The 15,534-nt window shown below is 41.3% G+C and overlaps 1 protein-coding gene across 2 annotated transcripts; it reads right to left on the bottom strand.

The window, feature by feature from the left end:
- Window positions 1-4,324: 4,324 nt before the first annotated feature.
- On the bottom strand, window positions 4,325-8,933 carry LOC125296157 (keratin, type I cytoskeletal 13-like). 2 transcript variants are annotated; one of them, XM_048245872.1, is made up of 7 exons: window positions 8,424-8,933; window positions 8,122-8,204; window positions 7,737-7,893; window positions 7,106-7,267; window positions 6,803-6,928; window positions 4,850-5,070; window positions 4,325-4,481 (listed from the first exon to the last, which is right to left on the bottom strand). In XM_048245872.1, the coding sequence occupies exons 1-7, from the start codon at window positions 8,931-8,933 to the stop codon at window positions 4,358-4,360; spliced, it is 1,383 nt and encodes a 460-aa protein (XP_048101829.1). In that variant the 3' UTR covers window positions 4,325-4,357. The 2 variants fall into 2 exon arrangements, with proteins under 2 accessions (XP_048101829.1, XP_048101830.1); XM_048245873.1 differs by lacking the exon at window positions 4,325-4,481 and adding an exon at window positions 4,502-4,511 and having other exon boundaries at window positions 6,803-6,924; window positions 7,102-7,267; window positions 8,424-8,792.
- Between the last annotated feature and the right edge of the window lie 6,601 nt (window positions 8,934-15,534).

Here is a 15,534-nt window from a genome sequence, read left to right as displayed (position 1 = left end):
ACAAATATTGCTACACGAGGGAAATCAGTGTGGTGTCCGATGTGAAAAAATAGGTATAAATCTAGCGTACACATTTCCACGAATCACAGATGTGTTGATGACATAAATTAGGAAATATTAGAGGACTTAATGAGACGTGATGTTGAACTGCATGCTGATGCCATTTAACCCAAATGCCCCAGCAGCAGCACGGAAGAGGAGAGCTTATCTGACAGAAGATCTGCATTGTCTATAGTGAGGTAATGTTAGATTACATTGCAAAAATATCCCCATGCATTCATAACCTCGTGATTCAGTGAGAGTGATCCCAAAACATCGGAAAGTGACATTTCTGTATTACATTTTGTCAAGAGGAAAAATCAATAGCAAACTGTTCCCAACTGGCAATAGGCTGTGAACCGTTCCTGGCTGCGCCTGGCAAATCCGCCATCATAATAGCAATCCGCTATGGAACAAGCGTGCCTGGTGCCTGCGTGGGAATGTGAGATGACGCTCTGATTGGTTTATTGCCCAAACCACACCCATGAGTAATGTAGCTACTACAGACCACCCCATTTTAGATTTGCGTCGGGCGCAACAGTCATTATCCCGCCGGTAAAATAGCACAGCGCCCAAGATCCGCCCACAAAGCGACTTGCGCAAAGTCAATTGCGCTGGAGTGGAAGATAGAGCCCATGGTGTCTGCTTCGTCCAGCAAACTACGACGAAATGGACGTTTTCCTACCACACCCAATGTAAGTTACAATTCATTTGTATTTTCTATTCGAATGGTGTATATATGTGAAGTCTGTTTTTAACGACTCGGCTAGACAAGTAAGCAAGCAAGCTGGCGTTAGCTGCCATCAATTAGCAACACACTCGTAGCTGCTACGTCTAGAGAGGACGTTACGTTGAACTTACGTTAGTTTGATAATATTGGTATTACGTTGAGTAAGTTCATAACTTGATTAAGCGATAACCGAGGATTCAGTAGGTAAGTTATATTACGTTAGCTAGATCTCGGGAATGTTTCTAGGTTTGCGGTTGTGTGCAGTGGCGGCGATAGTGCTTAGCCTTCACACTCAAATTGTCAGCCACCTTTCCTAGAGATAGTTGGCCTGACAAGGGAAATGGCCTTCTATGGCAAACAGTCACTGGCTGAAACTTAGCCTTCGTTTTGAACTACGTTTGTATGAGTGGCAGGTTGTGGCGTAAAATGACTTGATTGTAAGCTTAGCTGGTAGTTTGTTGAACATATGTCTCTTTCCCCCCCCTTCTATTTCTGTTAGGTGGCGCTTCACTCTGCTACTGGAGGATCAGGCTGACTGCAACTGCTATGGATGGCAGGAAAGCACAGCACACGTGAATTTCTAGATGAAGAGGGAATAAATGCACTTGCTTAACTGATAACAAGTTGTCAATGGTTATTTATGCAAGCTTGTGTAGCCTAAACCAGACAAAGCCTACCTAGGCCTAACCAAATTTATCCTGGCTCTAGATAAAGCAGGATATGAATTTCCCAATATTTTGCCAGATTAGGCTAATAGTGGTTTACTGAGGTTTAATATCAATTGAAATACCACATGAAATCACATCGATCTTTAGTTTGGTTGTAATTTCAACGTTGCTTCAATATTAATGAAGGGTGCAAAAGTGATGTAGAATCAATGTTGCAGTGTGACGTTGAGTCAATGATTTTAACGTTGACAAAGTAATGTTGATTAACATAGATTCAATGACTAATTGTTATCTGGGTGCAGAATGAGCAGTCATCAACACCAACTGAAAGCCCCGTTTTGCAGGTAGCCTATTGCATTGCATAGGCTATAATTAGGCTTTCTCTGAACTACATTTTCCAAAGGCCAGCTTTCGTGCTTGTGCCACAACTTCAGAACGGCTTGACATAGGCTACTTGCTTCAAATTTGGTGTGAAAATTTGTATGGACTCAATGATGAAGTCAAATGTCAAGGTCAAACCCACCTTGAGTTTGATATCTCAAGAATGCCAGACACACAAGGTTTTTTGGTAAGAGGGTTTGTATGAACTCAAAGATGAAGAGATTCAATGTTTTTTTTTCAGGAATCTCCCCACCAACCTTAAGCCAGCAGCTTTCCATCCACTATTGTAATTCCTTTGGCATTACATTTCTAGTTCTAATTATGTTTCCCATTGTAATTGTGTAAGTTGTAATGTTTTGCATGGATGTGTGCTGGTGCGCGTTTGTGGATGACAGAAGCAGAGTGCGTTGTGGCCCGCCCATATCACTGTTGATAATGTGCTCTTAGAATAACATAAACAACTCGCCATGGATTTCTCACCAGGTTTCTCTTGGTCAATGGCGTAATGCATTTTAGGTAGTGTACAATAGCAATTTTTAGAAAACGCAGACCCCTCCTTACTGTAGGTCGTTAACCAGTGCTGGTTCAGACCTCCATGGTGCGCTAAGCAAAATCCTGCTAAGGGGCCCTCCAATCTGAACTCTGAGGGCCAAATTGTAACAAATTTTTTAACGGTCGTATCTTGCTCCCAATACATTCATCGCGCCCCATTTTGGATTTCTTCGGAAATACCAAATATTGTGTTTTTCCCCTTAAAGAACTAGGAGAAAGAAAAATAATTGTGTGTGAATCACCTTCACAGCTATAAATGCCCAGCTTTAGGGTCTGGGCTGCTTGCTTTTGATGCTTGCTGTACATATCCCATTACAAAAAATAACTGCAGTTTTTTCCAAGTACAGTTCAGTTATACTACAGTAGGCAGTAGCCTAGTATTTTCATGTACACAATACTGCATTTCTGCAGTAAAGTACAGTACTATGCAGTACAATGGCGTTTTGTTGTGTCCAAAAACTGCATTTTCTGCATAAGATCTGCAAATATTTCCTCCATAACAACGGTTTTGACACTTGAAGTAATGCAGTTATTTTTTGTAAGGGTCTGGTTGTGCTTGTAGCCTACTGGCTGAAGCTGACTGTTCTTCACCTGTGTCTGTAGTAGGCTACTTACCAAAGACATAGGCTAGGCTACTGAAATGGCTCCCCCTGATTCCCTTTAATATTTTTTCAAACATAATTTTAAACAATAATTTTAATACTTCATGTAGGCCTAATTTACGTTGTGCATCTATTGTCCAGTATGCACAGCAAATTAAAGTTATTATACTTTCTATTTTGCATACATTCTGTAGTTGGCTATATAAACCAAAGCTTGACTGAAATTATTGTAAAACCATTTACTTCTTTTAAAAATATAAAAGTGAAATCACCAATTAGTTTCGATCCTGTGTTTCTGCTGAAAAACTGCTAGTTTCATGCCCAGCAGCACGTTACTATGAACGCATTTAAAGACGCGGTTACATATAAATGTAGCCAGTAGCCCGCATATAAAAAACGGAATATGTGATTATATTTCACAACTTTGCAATGTACTGTACTGTGACTGGGAAAGGCTGGCAAGCAAGCCGCAGACAGATCAGGGGTTTCACTGCCATGTTAGGTAGGACTAGGCTAGGACAGCAACACGCGCTGGAGAGATATAGGCTACTATGTGTTGACATCAAACCATGGAACGAACACAAGTTTACCCGACTGTGCGCTTTCACTGAAGGGGAGACGGGGAGGGGGCCTTCATTAACTTGCGGGCCCTACGCAACTTGTGTAGTGTGCGTATAGGGAGAACTGGCCCTGTCGTTAACTGCCGCACACCTTGGCGCATTGCTCAATAAAAGAGATGTGCAAGATAAGAATACATTTTGTGCTGAGATAATAATCTGCTTTCCGCCAGGTTTTGCGTCATGAAAATAGGGCCCTGTGTGTGTAAGCAGTTTAAAAGTGGACTTCACAATGTGGAGAAAAAAAAGTCCTCAATGGTCTTATGTTTTGTGTTTGGTCAATGTATTTGTGTACTCAAAATTGTCCTTTAATCCTTCTTGAACAAGCATGCACTATATCCTAGGAAAACATGTTTTGTCAAATGTGTTTTGCATTGAGTACATTAGTGTGTAACTAATTCAAACATTATCAGATCATGTGATGAATGTGTTGTGATATGACAAAAAAATAGAGTTTCAATAAATAATTGTAAAGTTTTGACTGAAGTGTTTAATTTTGATTCTGCTTCTTGGGTATGGTGTTGTGTTAATAGTGTGTAGTGTTTCAAACAACGCAGGCCCTGTTTTCAATGTCTTGTTTTCAATGGCATGTCTTGATATAGTTGACACATAAATTGGCATGTTATCACACAATCATTTTTGTAGGTGTAACAGGAGAAACACAACAGTAGACCTTTTTTGGTTTGATGCAACTTTTCACTTTATTGTTTTGTTTGATAGGAAACGATTCGATTGGAGGAGTTTCCGAGGCCCACAGAAGCAGGTTCATCAGTACCTGCGGATTGCGGAGGACGAGGTCGAACTGCTGGACGAGGACACTACCCGTCCGTCCACCACTTCCTCCACCACTGTGACATATTTGGTCCTGGAACTGGAGCTGGAGGATGACGAGCTGTGGGGTGCAAACAAGGGTCAGATTATACTGTGGCATAATGGACAAAGGCTAAAAGAATGAAGGATGGAGGATAGAGAACTCTTTTGTGCCATCTAGTGGTGAACAGAGGGTATGAGAAGCACAGCTGCACACTGAACAGGATGGAGCTGGTTAAGATGGATAATTCTCTTATTTTTTTCTGAGGAGAGAGCTCCAGATAGAAATGTTTACTATGAAATGGACGCAAGAAAAAAATCAGACTTAAAGTTTAATAGAGATAATAAAGTTTTATCTATCTATCTATCTATCTATAGATAAATAAAGCAAGTATTTCATTTCAGAGAAGGGAATTATAGAGGAAAACTGTGATATCACAGTAGGCCCACCTGACTGCTTCTCCGTCCATCAGCCTCTTGTACTCTGCGATCTCCAGCTCCAGCCTGGTCTTGATGTCCAGGAGCATCTTGTACTCGGAGCTCTGGCTCTCCAGGTCTGCACGCAGCTGGGTGAGCTGGGCCTCCAGGCTGCTCACCTGAGACTGGTACCCAGCCATGATGCCACCGTAGCGGTTCTTAGTCTCCGCCAGCGTGCCTTCCATGGACGCTTTCTGTTCAGGAGGGGAGGAGGGGGGGTGGAGAGGGGGCAGAGCGAGATAGAGAAAGAGGAAAAGAGGGAGAGGGACAGAAAGAAAAAATAGAGGGAAAGAGAAAGGGATAGAGAGAGATAGAAGAGTGAGTGGCCATTTGAAACTATGAGTTTTAAGAATAACCTGGCCTTATTCTTTCACACAAAGATAAAGCATTTTTGGAATAACCTGGCCTTATTCTTTCACACAAAGATACAGCATTTGTGGAATAACCTGGCCTTATTCTTTCACACAAACATTTGGGCGTTTGAGGATGTTTTTGTGGAATAACCTGGCCTTATTCTTTGGTAACCAGGCAGTAACTAGAATAACCTGGCCTTATTCTTTCACACTTGCCTTATTCTTTCACACAAACTGTTGGAGGTACAAACAGCCATTAAGATCATATAGTAAGGAGCTGGCTCAAGGGTTATAAGTAGTATAAGTATAAGTATTTTGCCGTATTTAGTTGTATAATGAAAGCACAGTTGTTATAGCCATCCATGTGTGTTCACTTCTGGCTCCTTGGCTATGAAAGTGGTGACTATAGCGGACCATTTGACATCTTTAGAACACTATCTCACATATCGGAGGTGCCACATGTTGAGTTACTGGGCAATTCCACGGAAAATTGACTTTTTGTCACATCCATAACGCCAGTGAAATGTCTTGGCATTTGTATGATGTGAATGATTTACATTCATCAGCCAAAAATAGAAAATGCTCATTTCATGTAATCATTCACATCATACCATACCATTACATTTTATTGGCGTTATGGTTGTTACCAAAAATGTAATTTTCCATGGAATTGCCCTACTCCAGTCTAGATTTTTTGGCGTTAATCACTCCTACAGTATGATGTACAGTGTATTGCTATTGTCTATCCAAAATAAAATGGCAGTTTTGATGTTAACTGATGGTCAAATCAACCAAAACTTGGATATTGTTTGCACCTCTAAGTGGTCTGTGATGTATGTTTGTATGAAAGAATTGTACAGGTCATACTCGACACTGAGCTGCTAATTTGTTGCGTGTGTCAAATTCAGATTCAACTCGTTTCAACCACAGACTTTCTAATGTGGAGACACAGCACTCAAAAAATACTCCATAGAAATGCATGGGGCTAGTTTGTCACGCCAATATGGCCGTTGTCTACACATATCCCACCCCTTCCTCGGCAAAACGTCGACATGTGAATACATTGAGCCAATCATGTGTTGTGATCTCGCCGCTGGAGCAAGATTGGTGTTGTGAAGCCTTGCACACGCAGCGCATTTCTGCCGAAATGGATGCCCGACGAGTGCCCAGAAAGTGTTGACAAATGGCCGCTGAGTGGAGGGACTTGCCTAAAAGGACTTTGTTTCAACTCAATTCTACAGAAGGAAGACACATTTAAATCTTGGATCCTGAACAAGTGCTTTTGTCAGTGAAAAAGAACACATTTCTTTATGAATGTACAAGGTAATTCATGAAGAGCTGATGGAAAGTTTACTTTTTGAGTAATGTTGCTGGGCAACGTTCCTGGGTATTCTGGAGTACAATCATCAGCAGGCAATTTTTTATGATACACAATCAGAACACATCCAACCGCTTATAAAGTTAGAGCAATATAGCTCAAAATACTGCTGCCCTGATCCATCATCACATTACCTAAGTAATGACTTATCATCTATCAACAGCTCATTTATCATGATTCAGTATGGAGGGTTACCATGCTCAGTAGGGACTGCAGCTCAATCTGCAGCGCCTGGTATGTGCTTTTGACGGTGCTGATTTCTGTTCTGGATGTCTGCAGGACTTCTGTGCTTGTCTTCACCTCTTTCTGTAGAGATTCTGTCTGTATGAGAAAAAAAAACCCATAATGCTCATAAAATCACAATTCTATTTGATTGGCTATCTCTTTTGTATGTGAAACATATCTAGAATCTGATAGCGAATCATATCTGTCAGTAGTTACGACATAATGAGAGGGAATGCTATCTGTCTGTAGTTCACAACACAATAATGGACTCGCCTTGGCCTGGAACCACGTCTCAAGCTCTTTCCTGTTCTTGACGGCGACCGCTTCGTAGTGTTCGCGGATTTCTGTCATGATCTTAGTCAGGTCCTCCTGAGGTGCCGCGTCCACCTCCACATGCACCTGTCCGCTCACCTGACCGCGTATGGTCAGCAGGTCCTGAAACAGCATGGCAAGAACGGCATCAGTTATATGACAACAGACCCTAAGACGCTCCACAATCACAATCTGCAATCTGCAACCTGCAATCACAATCTTCAACCTTGACAATCTTCAAATCTGAATTCAAAGGCATTTCTGTCATCACAGACATATTAGAATGCAATTAAACTTGAGGTGCCTTGATATGCCAATTTTGTCAGATGCATGAAATACAAAACTCAGACATGTCAAGCATAAATGTTCTTTACCCCATATGCATGCATAAATAAACAAAGCGTATAGGCCTCAGACAGTAAGTCATTACTATAACATTGTAGATATAGCTGGAGCAGAAAGACTTCATCCCAGAGGTAACTGCTATCATGTTTCCCAGTGATAAGCAGTGATAAACAGTATTCGAATGCAGGATTTGAATCATAGAATAAGGTGTGTGATTTGCACAGATTAGCATGTGACTCCAGCTTACCTCCTGGTGGGTCTTTTGCATGTATGCCAGCTCGTCCTGTAGGCCAGAGATTTGCATGTTCAGGTCGGATTTGGACAGGGTGAGGTCATCCAGCACTCTCCTCAGTCCACCGATGTCTGCCTCCACAGACTGACGCATGTTCAGCTCAGCTTCATACCTGAATCAATCAATCAGTCAGTCAGTGAAGAACATGCAGATCACACCCATCATTATTGTAAGGTTAATGTTATAATGCCAAAACAGGTCATTTGATGATTGTTGATTACTGTAGTGTCTGTACATGCTTTACATTGTCATTCAGCATCCGAATAGCAATGCTTATTATCGTGCAAAAAATAAAAGAAATGTTTTGGAACCGTCAGGAGATGTATGGGGATGCACTTACTTGACCCTGAAGTCATCCACTGCCAGAGTTGCGTTGTCGATGTTGAGGTGCACACTGCCCTTAAGCAGAAGAGCTGCCTGAATCTAGAGCCGTCAACATGAACACATCAGGTCACTTCAACAGAGTTCCAATCCCTGATCATTCAAGGTCATTCAAACTTTTCAATTATCATAGTATAATGAAGTTCTCTCTCTACAATTATGACACTTTCCTGACATGGCACATAAAAAAAAGAAATATTTTGCTTTAATATTAGAATTTTAAATATATAATACAAGTTAATATAGAGTCACTAGACTGACCTTGCCCCTGAGGTCATTGATGACTCCAAAGTGACCCTTGAAATCATGGGCAGCAGGTCCAGTCTTGCTCTCCATGTACTGTCTGATCTTCAGCTCCAGCTCGGCGTTGGCCTTCTCCAGGGTGCGCACCTTGACCAGGTAGGATGCCAGGCGGTCGTTGAGGTTCTGCATGGTGAACTTCTCGTTGCCGATGACGCCTCCTTCCATGCTGCTGGACATGCTGTAGCCTCCTCCGTACCCTCCGCCGGAGGAGAAGCCGTAGCCACCACCGCCGCCGCCACCCATGGAGAGGGTCCGGGAGGCGCCAGAGATGCGCACGCCAGCGCCACCTGCCCCTCCGTACACGCTCCCGGCCCTCATGACGCTCATGCGGGCACTACCTCCAGACAGGGAGAGTCCGGAAGAGCCCATGGACATCCCTCCGCCCATGGAGAGCCCTCCGCCCATGGAGGACCCCCCACGCATGGAGCCAGATGAGGACATGGAGACACGGCTGTAAGTGCTGGCCATCGCGAAGGCAAGGTGGTGCAGTAGCTGGCAGAACCTGGGCAGTGCAGAGAGAGAACAGAGTGCAGACGGAGCGTCTGGAGGTTCTTTATATCAGAACGCGTCGCCTGCGTGGAGATTACACGCCCAGTTCCACCAGTTGAATGCAGACGCTGGGTTGATGTCAAAAATGTATCAAAATGCAGACGCCGGGTTGATGTCAAAAATGTAAGTGGTTATAAAGTGATAATTTAGTCACTGCAAAACAAAGCAAAAAAAAAAAAAAAAAAAAAAACTAGACCAACGAGTCATAACAAGTTTGGGTGTTATTGCAACCAAGCTTTGTTACAGAATTACTCTGACATTTTACTTTAATCTCAAAGAGTAATACCATGAAGGTCAACCAAGCAGTGCCATTTTGCTTGCACCTGAATAGTTGAGGTAAACGCAATTCTGCTGATTGAACAGAAAAAGTTGATGAGAAAAAGTGTCTTTATGATTAGGTTGGCACAAACCACTCTCACTCATCTGTCTGCACTTTGCATATAATTAACAATTATTAGTTCGGATGGAAGATAGTTCACTAAATATAGCAAGTGTGTGTCTTGTCTGGCTTTGATGTTGTAAAAGATATGTGTCTGAGAGGTGTGCAAATGTTGCATGCATCGCATTCATACGAGTTGCCATTTGCATGTTTGTTTGCTCTTTACATTGAATTTTTTTTTTTTTCATTTTACTGAATAAATAAAGAAAATTTATAAATGAATAATCAATTTATCAATGGAAAACACTCATGCAATGAATCAGACAGCTTGCAGTCCACAACATGGTAATAGTAAAATAGAAATGTGGGGCATTGGTTAGAATACTACTGTTGTATTAAACTGACATTACAGTAAACTGCTTTTGCAGTTAGTGTGTTGGCTGTGTTGGTGTGTTGGTCTGTTGGTTTTTGTGGTTATCTGCACTGTAACACACACTCTCAGATTTGCTGGCACAGCTCTCCTCCAGGCTCAAACAAAAAGGTGGCAGAGCCTTTGCAGTTGCAGCAAACTGACCACATGGTCTGCATCCTGTCCCCAGCATCTCCTCGTCCTCCTCCACCAGGACCAAGTACGTCACTGTTATGGAAGAGGTGGTTGATGGGAAGGTTGTGTCATCCTCATCGTCCAGTTCCAATTACCTGGCCCGTCTCTCCTAAGTTTTTTAGAAGAAAAAAAGATCCGATTTTTGAGTGATCACTAGTTCATGTCTTGTCAAACTGAAATATGGTAGTGCTTAGTGGCTACTATAAACCGAACAAAGGTAGAGCTTAGTAGCTACTACAAACTGAACTAGGATAGTGCTTAGTATACTACAAACTGAACTAGGGTAGTGCTTAGTAGCTACTACAAACTGAACTAGGGTAGTACTTAGTAGCTAGTACAAACTAAACAAGGGTAGTGCTTAGGGTTGCCACCTGTGTCTGACAAAAATCCTGGACATTTTGACCATCCAATCGACCTTTTTGTTTGTAAGCAACGGTGCCTTTCGCACATCTAACCCAAGATAAAAACCATCATTCTAAGCAACAATTGTATAGCTAAAATTAGTAAGAACGACAATTTCTAGTTATTTGTTTAGTTAATTGCTTTATTTAATAGCAGACCTTTATTATTTTGTAATATTTTCAACAGTTTTTAGTTGTGGACACCTGGGGGCAGTATTGAGAAAAAAGGGGGAATACATAATTAGGTTTTGCTTTTTTGCTTATGTGGAATAAACTTTCCTTTCTCTGTCTCTTCTTGTCCCACACACTCTCCATCTCCACCTTACCATTTCTAATGAACCTCCACGGTGCGTGCCCCCACCATCACCACCCATGTTATGCTACGTCATTTTTGTAGAGCCAATAAGGCTGTGTATACGTTTATGGACGTAGGCACGCTTCAATTAAACTGAAATACACATTTTGCGCATCATGTACAAAAATCCAGGACATTCAGTGTCCAGGATTTTTATTTTTATTTTCCTGGACAGACCATGAAAATCCTGGACAATCAGGAAAATCCTGGACAGGTGGCAACCCTAGTAGTGCTTAGTAGCTACTACAAACTGAACAAGGGTAGAGCTTAGTAGCTACTACAAACTGAACTAGGGCAGTAGCTACTGATGTACACTCTGTACACAACTATCCAAAAGCCTATCGCATAAAGTTAGGATTTTAAGTTAGTGCTTAACTACTAGGTTCTACAAGCTGAACTGATGTTGGATTGACACACAAAAACTAGACAAGCAATAATATTAGAGTGCTGAGTATAAGTGAGTTATGAGTTTTAACATGAGAGCATGACATCACAATTACCTTGTTTTTCTTATGTATTTCTTTTTAATATGCATTGAAAAATACTGCAGAGCAGAGGGCATCTATTTTCTCTGTAGTCATTTGCCCGGATGACTCATTAGTCAGGTGACTCTGAGCAATTGTTTGTTTCTTTCTCAGACTTTCTGTCATCCCAGTTATGAAGGTCAGGACAATGCAGGCACATGTCTGGATGCCTTTACCTGTCATTAACAGGAAGGATATAAAATCTGGCCAAAAATCCTCACCCAGTTTTATGTCAGACTATCACATAGAATGTATTGTTATTTAACTTAAGTCATCTGTTGAAAACTATTGTTGTGAATAGAAAAGGTACATTTACATTTAATAATTTAGCAGATGATTTTTATCCAAAGCAACTTACATTATGTCAATTAGGCCTACTGTATATTACAAAGGGCCATTGAGAGCAACTCAGGGTTGCAACAGTGGAAGCCAGGAATTGAGCCCAGAACTTTTCAGCCTACTGCATGCTAGCCCAGCTCCTTAACCTTATGCTACCACCAGGTATCACATTATGCCAAGTAAATGATTTACAATGTCAAGTGAATGAGTTGTCTTGAATGTCTGGAAATCTGCACAATTTGGGAATTCAGATTTCACTATGAATTGATCATTAATGTTTACTGCAGAATAAGTCTTACGTGTATTAATTTGGCAGACATTTTAATCCATGTGACAGGGATAAATGCCAAAGAGGCTTGTGTGGATGGACCAGCTCAGTTCCACACCTAAGGCTTTGTTTGACAGGAATTATCTGAGATTGAGTGTGTAATGGTCCCATGAATTACTTTTTTCTACAGTGTGACCTTCTCAGAAATGTGTGGCAGAATATGACCCTCCAACATTTAATTATCCTGCTCGAGGGTTTTTTGGTGCTATATGCAAATTCTTTTACGGCTTCAAAAGCGTCAGGCCGCTGATATGGTGCCCCGCCTTCTCCAGTACAGCCCATCTAGACAGAAGGCTTCTCTTCCCTCTCTCTGCTCTCCTCGTGTCTGCCACAGCATGGTGTCGTACTCTAGTCGCATGCCACTCCCTGGAGCTTCCCTTAGTGATGGATCCATCAGTGTGGGATCTTCTCGCCTCTCCCTCTCCGGGGCGGTGCCCGTACGAGCATCATGAGGGCCGGGTAGCGTGTATGGCGGCGCCGGGGTGCGCATCTCCGGTTCTTCCCGTATGCTGGCCATGGGTGGTGGTCGTGGATTCGGTGGCGGTGCAGAACAGTGGCGCTGATGTGCTATATGCAGCGCATAGGGACGCAGCACCAAAGGGGCGCCAAAGCGATGGTAAAAAAAATAATAAATAAAATTGTGTGTGTGTATATATTGTATTGTATTTTCTCAATGTTATGCTTGAGTAGGCGCCCTATCTCATAAGATTCCATCATAGAATTTTGACACAGAAGAGGGAGTGGGCGCTGAGCGAGCAGGTAGGCCTACGAATAGTTAGTTGCTGTCTATGGAAAAAGATGGATACAGCAAAAAAAAAGCTGTCGCCGGCTAAAAACAGAAAAAGAAAGAGGGAAAAGGAGATGGCAGGTCAAGGGATGCGACAGCAGTTAAATAAGTGGATGGTGAAAGGCAACAGATTTAAAGTGTGACGTCTGTGCTTGGAGGCTTGGAAATATTCATGTTAACAGACTAAGTAGCGTTTAAACATAGCCTATTCCATTCAGATAGCTAGGTGGCTACTATGCTCATACTGCACTTTTAATGGAAAACTGCAAACAGAAATGTCACGCTAGCAACAACTCATTACATGTTTCCATATCCTAACAATGAAGGCTCCTTGTAATAACTTAATATTGTGTTGTCAATGTGGCGCAAACAAACAAGGCTAGAGTTGGATCAGCCTTATCCTTTTTAAGCAGCTGACAAAAGGACGTTATTTAGACTCTTTTAAAGTGACAATGCACCATTTATCAATACTTCATCAAGTTAAACATCAAATTGGCAGCATTTCTTTTAAAAAAATATTACACACTATACACTAATAGTGTAAATTCTGTGCAACTGTTACACTAATAGTGTAAACTGCTGTGCAAATGTTAATGATGAATCGAGAAATGCACCAACAAACACACAAACAACATATTATCAATTCATGGTTGTTCCTTGTTATGATGTATAGGTGCAGGGATGGATTACTGCACGGGCCTACCGATCCCAGGCCCAGGGGCTCAAGGGGTCAGGGGGCCCTGAAACCCAAGCCTTTGCATGGAATCATTGCCTCAATATCAACAAATCAGGATGTAGGCTATGAATCTGACTGAATTTAGTATTGGCCATCCCCAAAATGCACCAGAACACAGGAAATCACATCAAACAAATTAAAAATGTTTTGGGGGAGGACCCACAAACTCCCCCTACCACATATGTGACAATTAGTGGGGGGTCCTTAATACATCTGGGCCCAGGGGCCCGAATGTCCATAATCCATCCATGTATAGGTGACTCATGATAGTCTCTGACTTTGAGGTGATTTCTGGTTCATGACAATTACTGTAAACAAAAGGTGGTGTAAGTGTTTGTTTTTAATATTGACAGCTCTGTCAGGCAGTCCCATTTTCCAGAGCCATAACAGCTCTGATGGAGACCATTGTGAATATGAAAATGATACCTCCATTTATGCCTCTGGCCTCTACCAGAACCATATGTATCCAGCTCTGGCGTCTACTTGGTTAGTGAGCCACCTAGTGGCAGGTTGTGTATATTACACAGACACAAGTCAGAGTGCAGTTCTTCATCTAGAGGTTCTGGCCTTGCAGTGCACCTAGGCACAGGCACAAACCATTCCAACTAATCATGCCTCAATGTTTATATTTTAAAATCAACACAAAATAGCATATTCTACTTACACCATTACCATCATAAGTTGATGATCAGTTTTATTCACGAGCTTGTCACCTGAGTTAACTGTATTTTTGTGTCTGTGGAGGGTTGTGTGTGTTGAACAGGAGTGAAGAAAACATGTGATTCAAATACAAACCAGAATCTGTGACACAAACAACTATTGACCTATCACACAAAATAATGGATACAACATTAACTTTTTTAAATGTAGCAATGCAAATATACAGTATAGCTGCTGCCTGCAGACACTTTTGACCCCTATTGACCTTAGCCTGAGGACTTCTCTATTCTACACTGTAAGTGCATACAGACGACTTCCTTCAGTAAATTATGCTTACATGTAAATTGCAGAATCAAAGCACTTTAAAGTAATTAGCAATATGTTGCAATACAACTTTTGCAGTTTATAGGCTTGGAGTACTTGTCTATTTGCAGTCTTATCACTGCTCTATTGCAGAAGATTGACTTGGAATTGCCTTGACTTTAATATTACTGTAAGCTTGTCTGTAGAAGATGTGATCCACTTCAGCTGAATCAAAAGTCTGCCACTGCTGAAACACCCTGGCAGCCGTGGCCTACTGGTTAGCGCTTCAGACTTGTAACCGGAGGGTTGCTGTTTCGAACCCCGACCAGTAGGCACAGCTGAAGTGCCCTTGAGCAAGGCACCTAACCCCTCACTGCTCCCCGAGCGCCGCTGTTGTTGCAGGTGTAACCCGCACGTCGAGGGAAGGCCTGTGCTTGTGCGGGAACAGTCTAGTTCTAAACTCTAGGTTCAAGAGGAGACTGGTTTAGGTTATTACTAGACCACAGTTCAATGACTCACCCCAAGACAACACACCACTCTCAAAGATTCTTCTTTAAATACAAAATATATTTATTTTAACATTCAAATATCATTCAATTCACTCTATGCAATCATATATTATTCTATTCTAAGGTATCAGTGGAAATATAAAAAACTATTGTGATATATATATATATATTTACTATTTCATTTGACTGTATTATTGATATTCTATTTAAAATCTATTTATAGTCTATTTGAAACCCTATTTGATATACCCTTTATTTATTGATCTATTTTAATCGTTATATGTTATACTATTTTATTTGACTCTATATTCAATTTATTACTATTGCTACTTATTTGATTTATATACTTATCACTTTTTCTTATACAATAAAAATACAATTCTTAACATATAACTATAATATCAGTTTATCAGAAGTGCCGGCACTTAGGTAACTTTTCAATAAATAATTCCCTTGAGATCTCTGAACTTAAAATAACCATAAACATAAACAATAAACATAAACCCCAAAAATAAAAGAGAGTGCACTCAAAATAAATAATTAAATAAAAAATAGTGGTGGATGTAATTCCTTAATGTCACAGTCCGTGGGTGTG

The sequence above is a fragment of the Alosa alosa genome, chromosome 6 (genome assembly GCF_017589495.1).
Source record: "Alosa alosa isolate M-15738 ecotype Scorff River chromosome 6, AALO_Geno_1.1, whole genome shotgun sequence".
Lineage (NCBI taxonomy): Eukaryota > Metazoa > Chordata > Actinopteri > Clupeiformes > Clupeidae > Alosa > Alosa alosa.
Note: the sequence above shows the minus strand (reverse complement) of the source record. Positions and strands in the feature narration are given on the sequence as shown.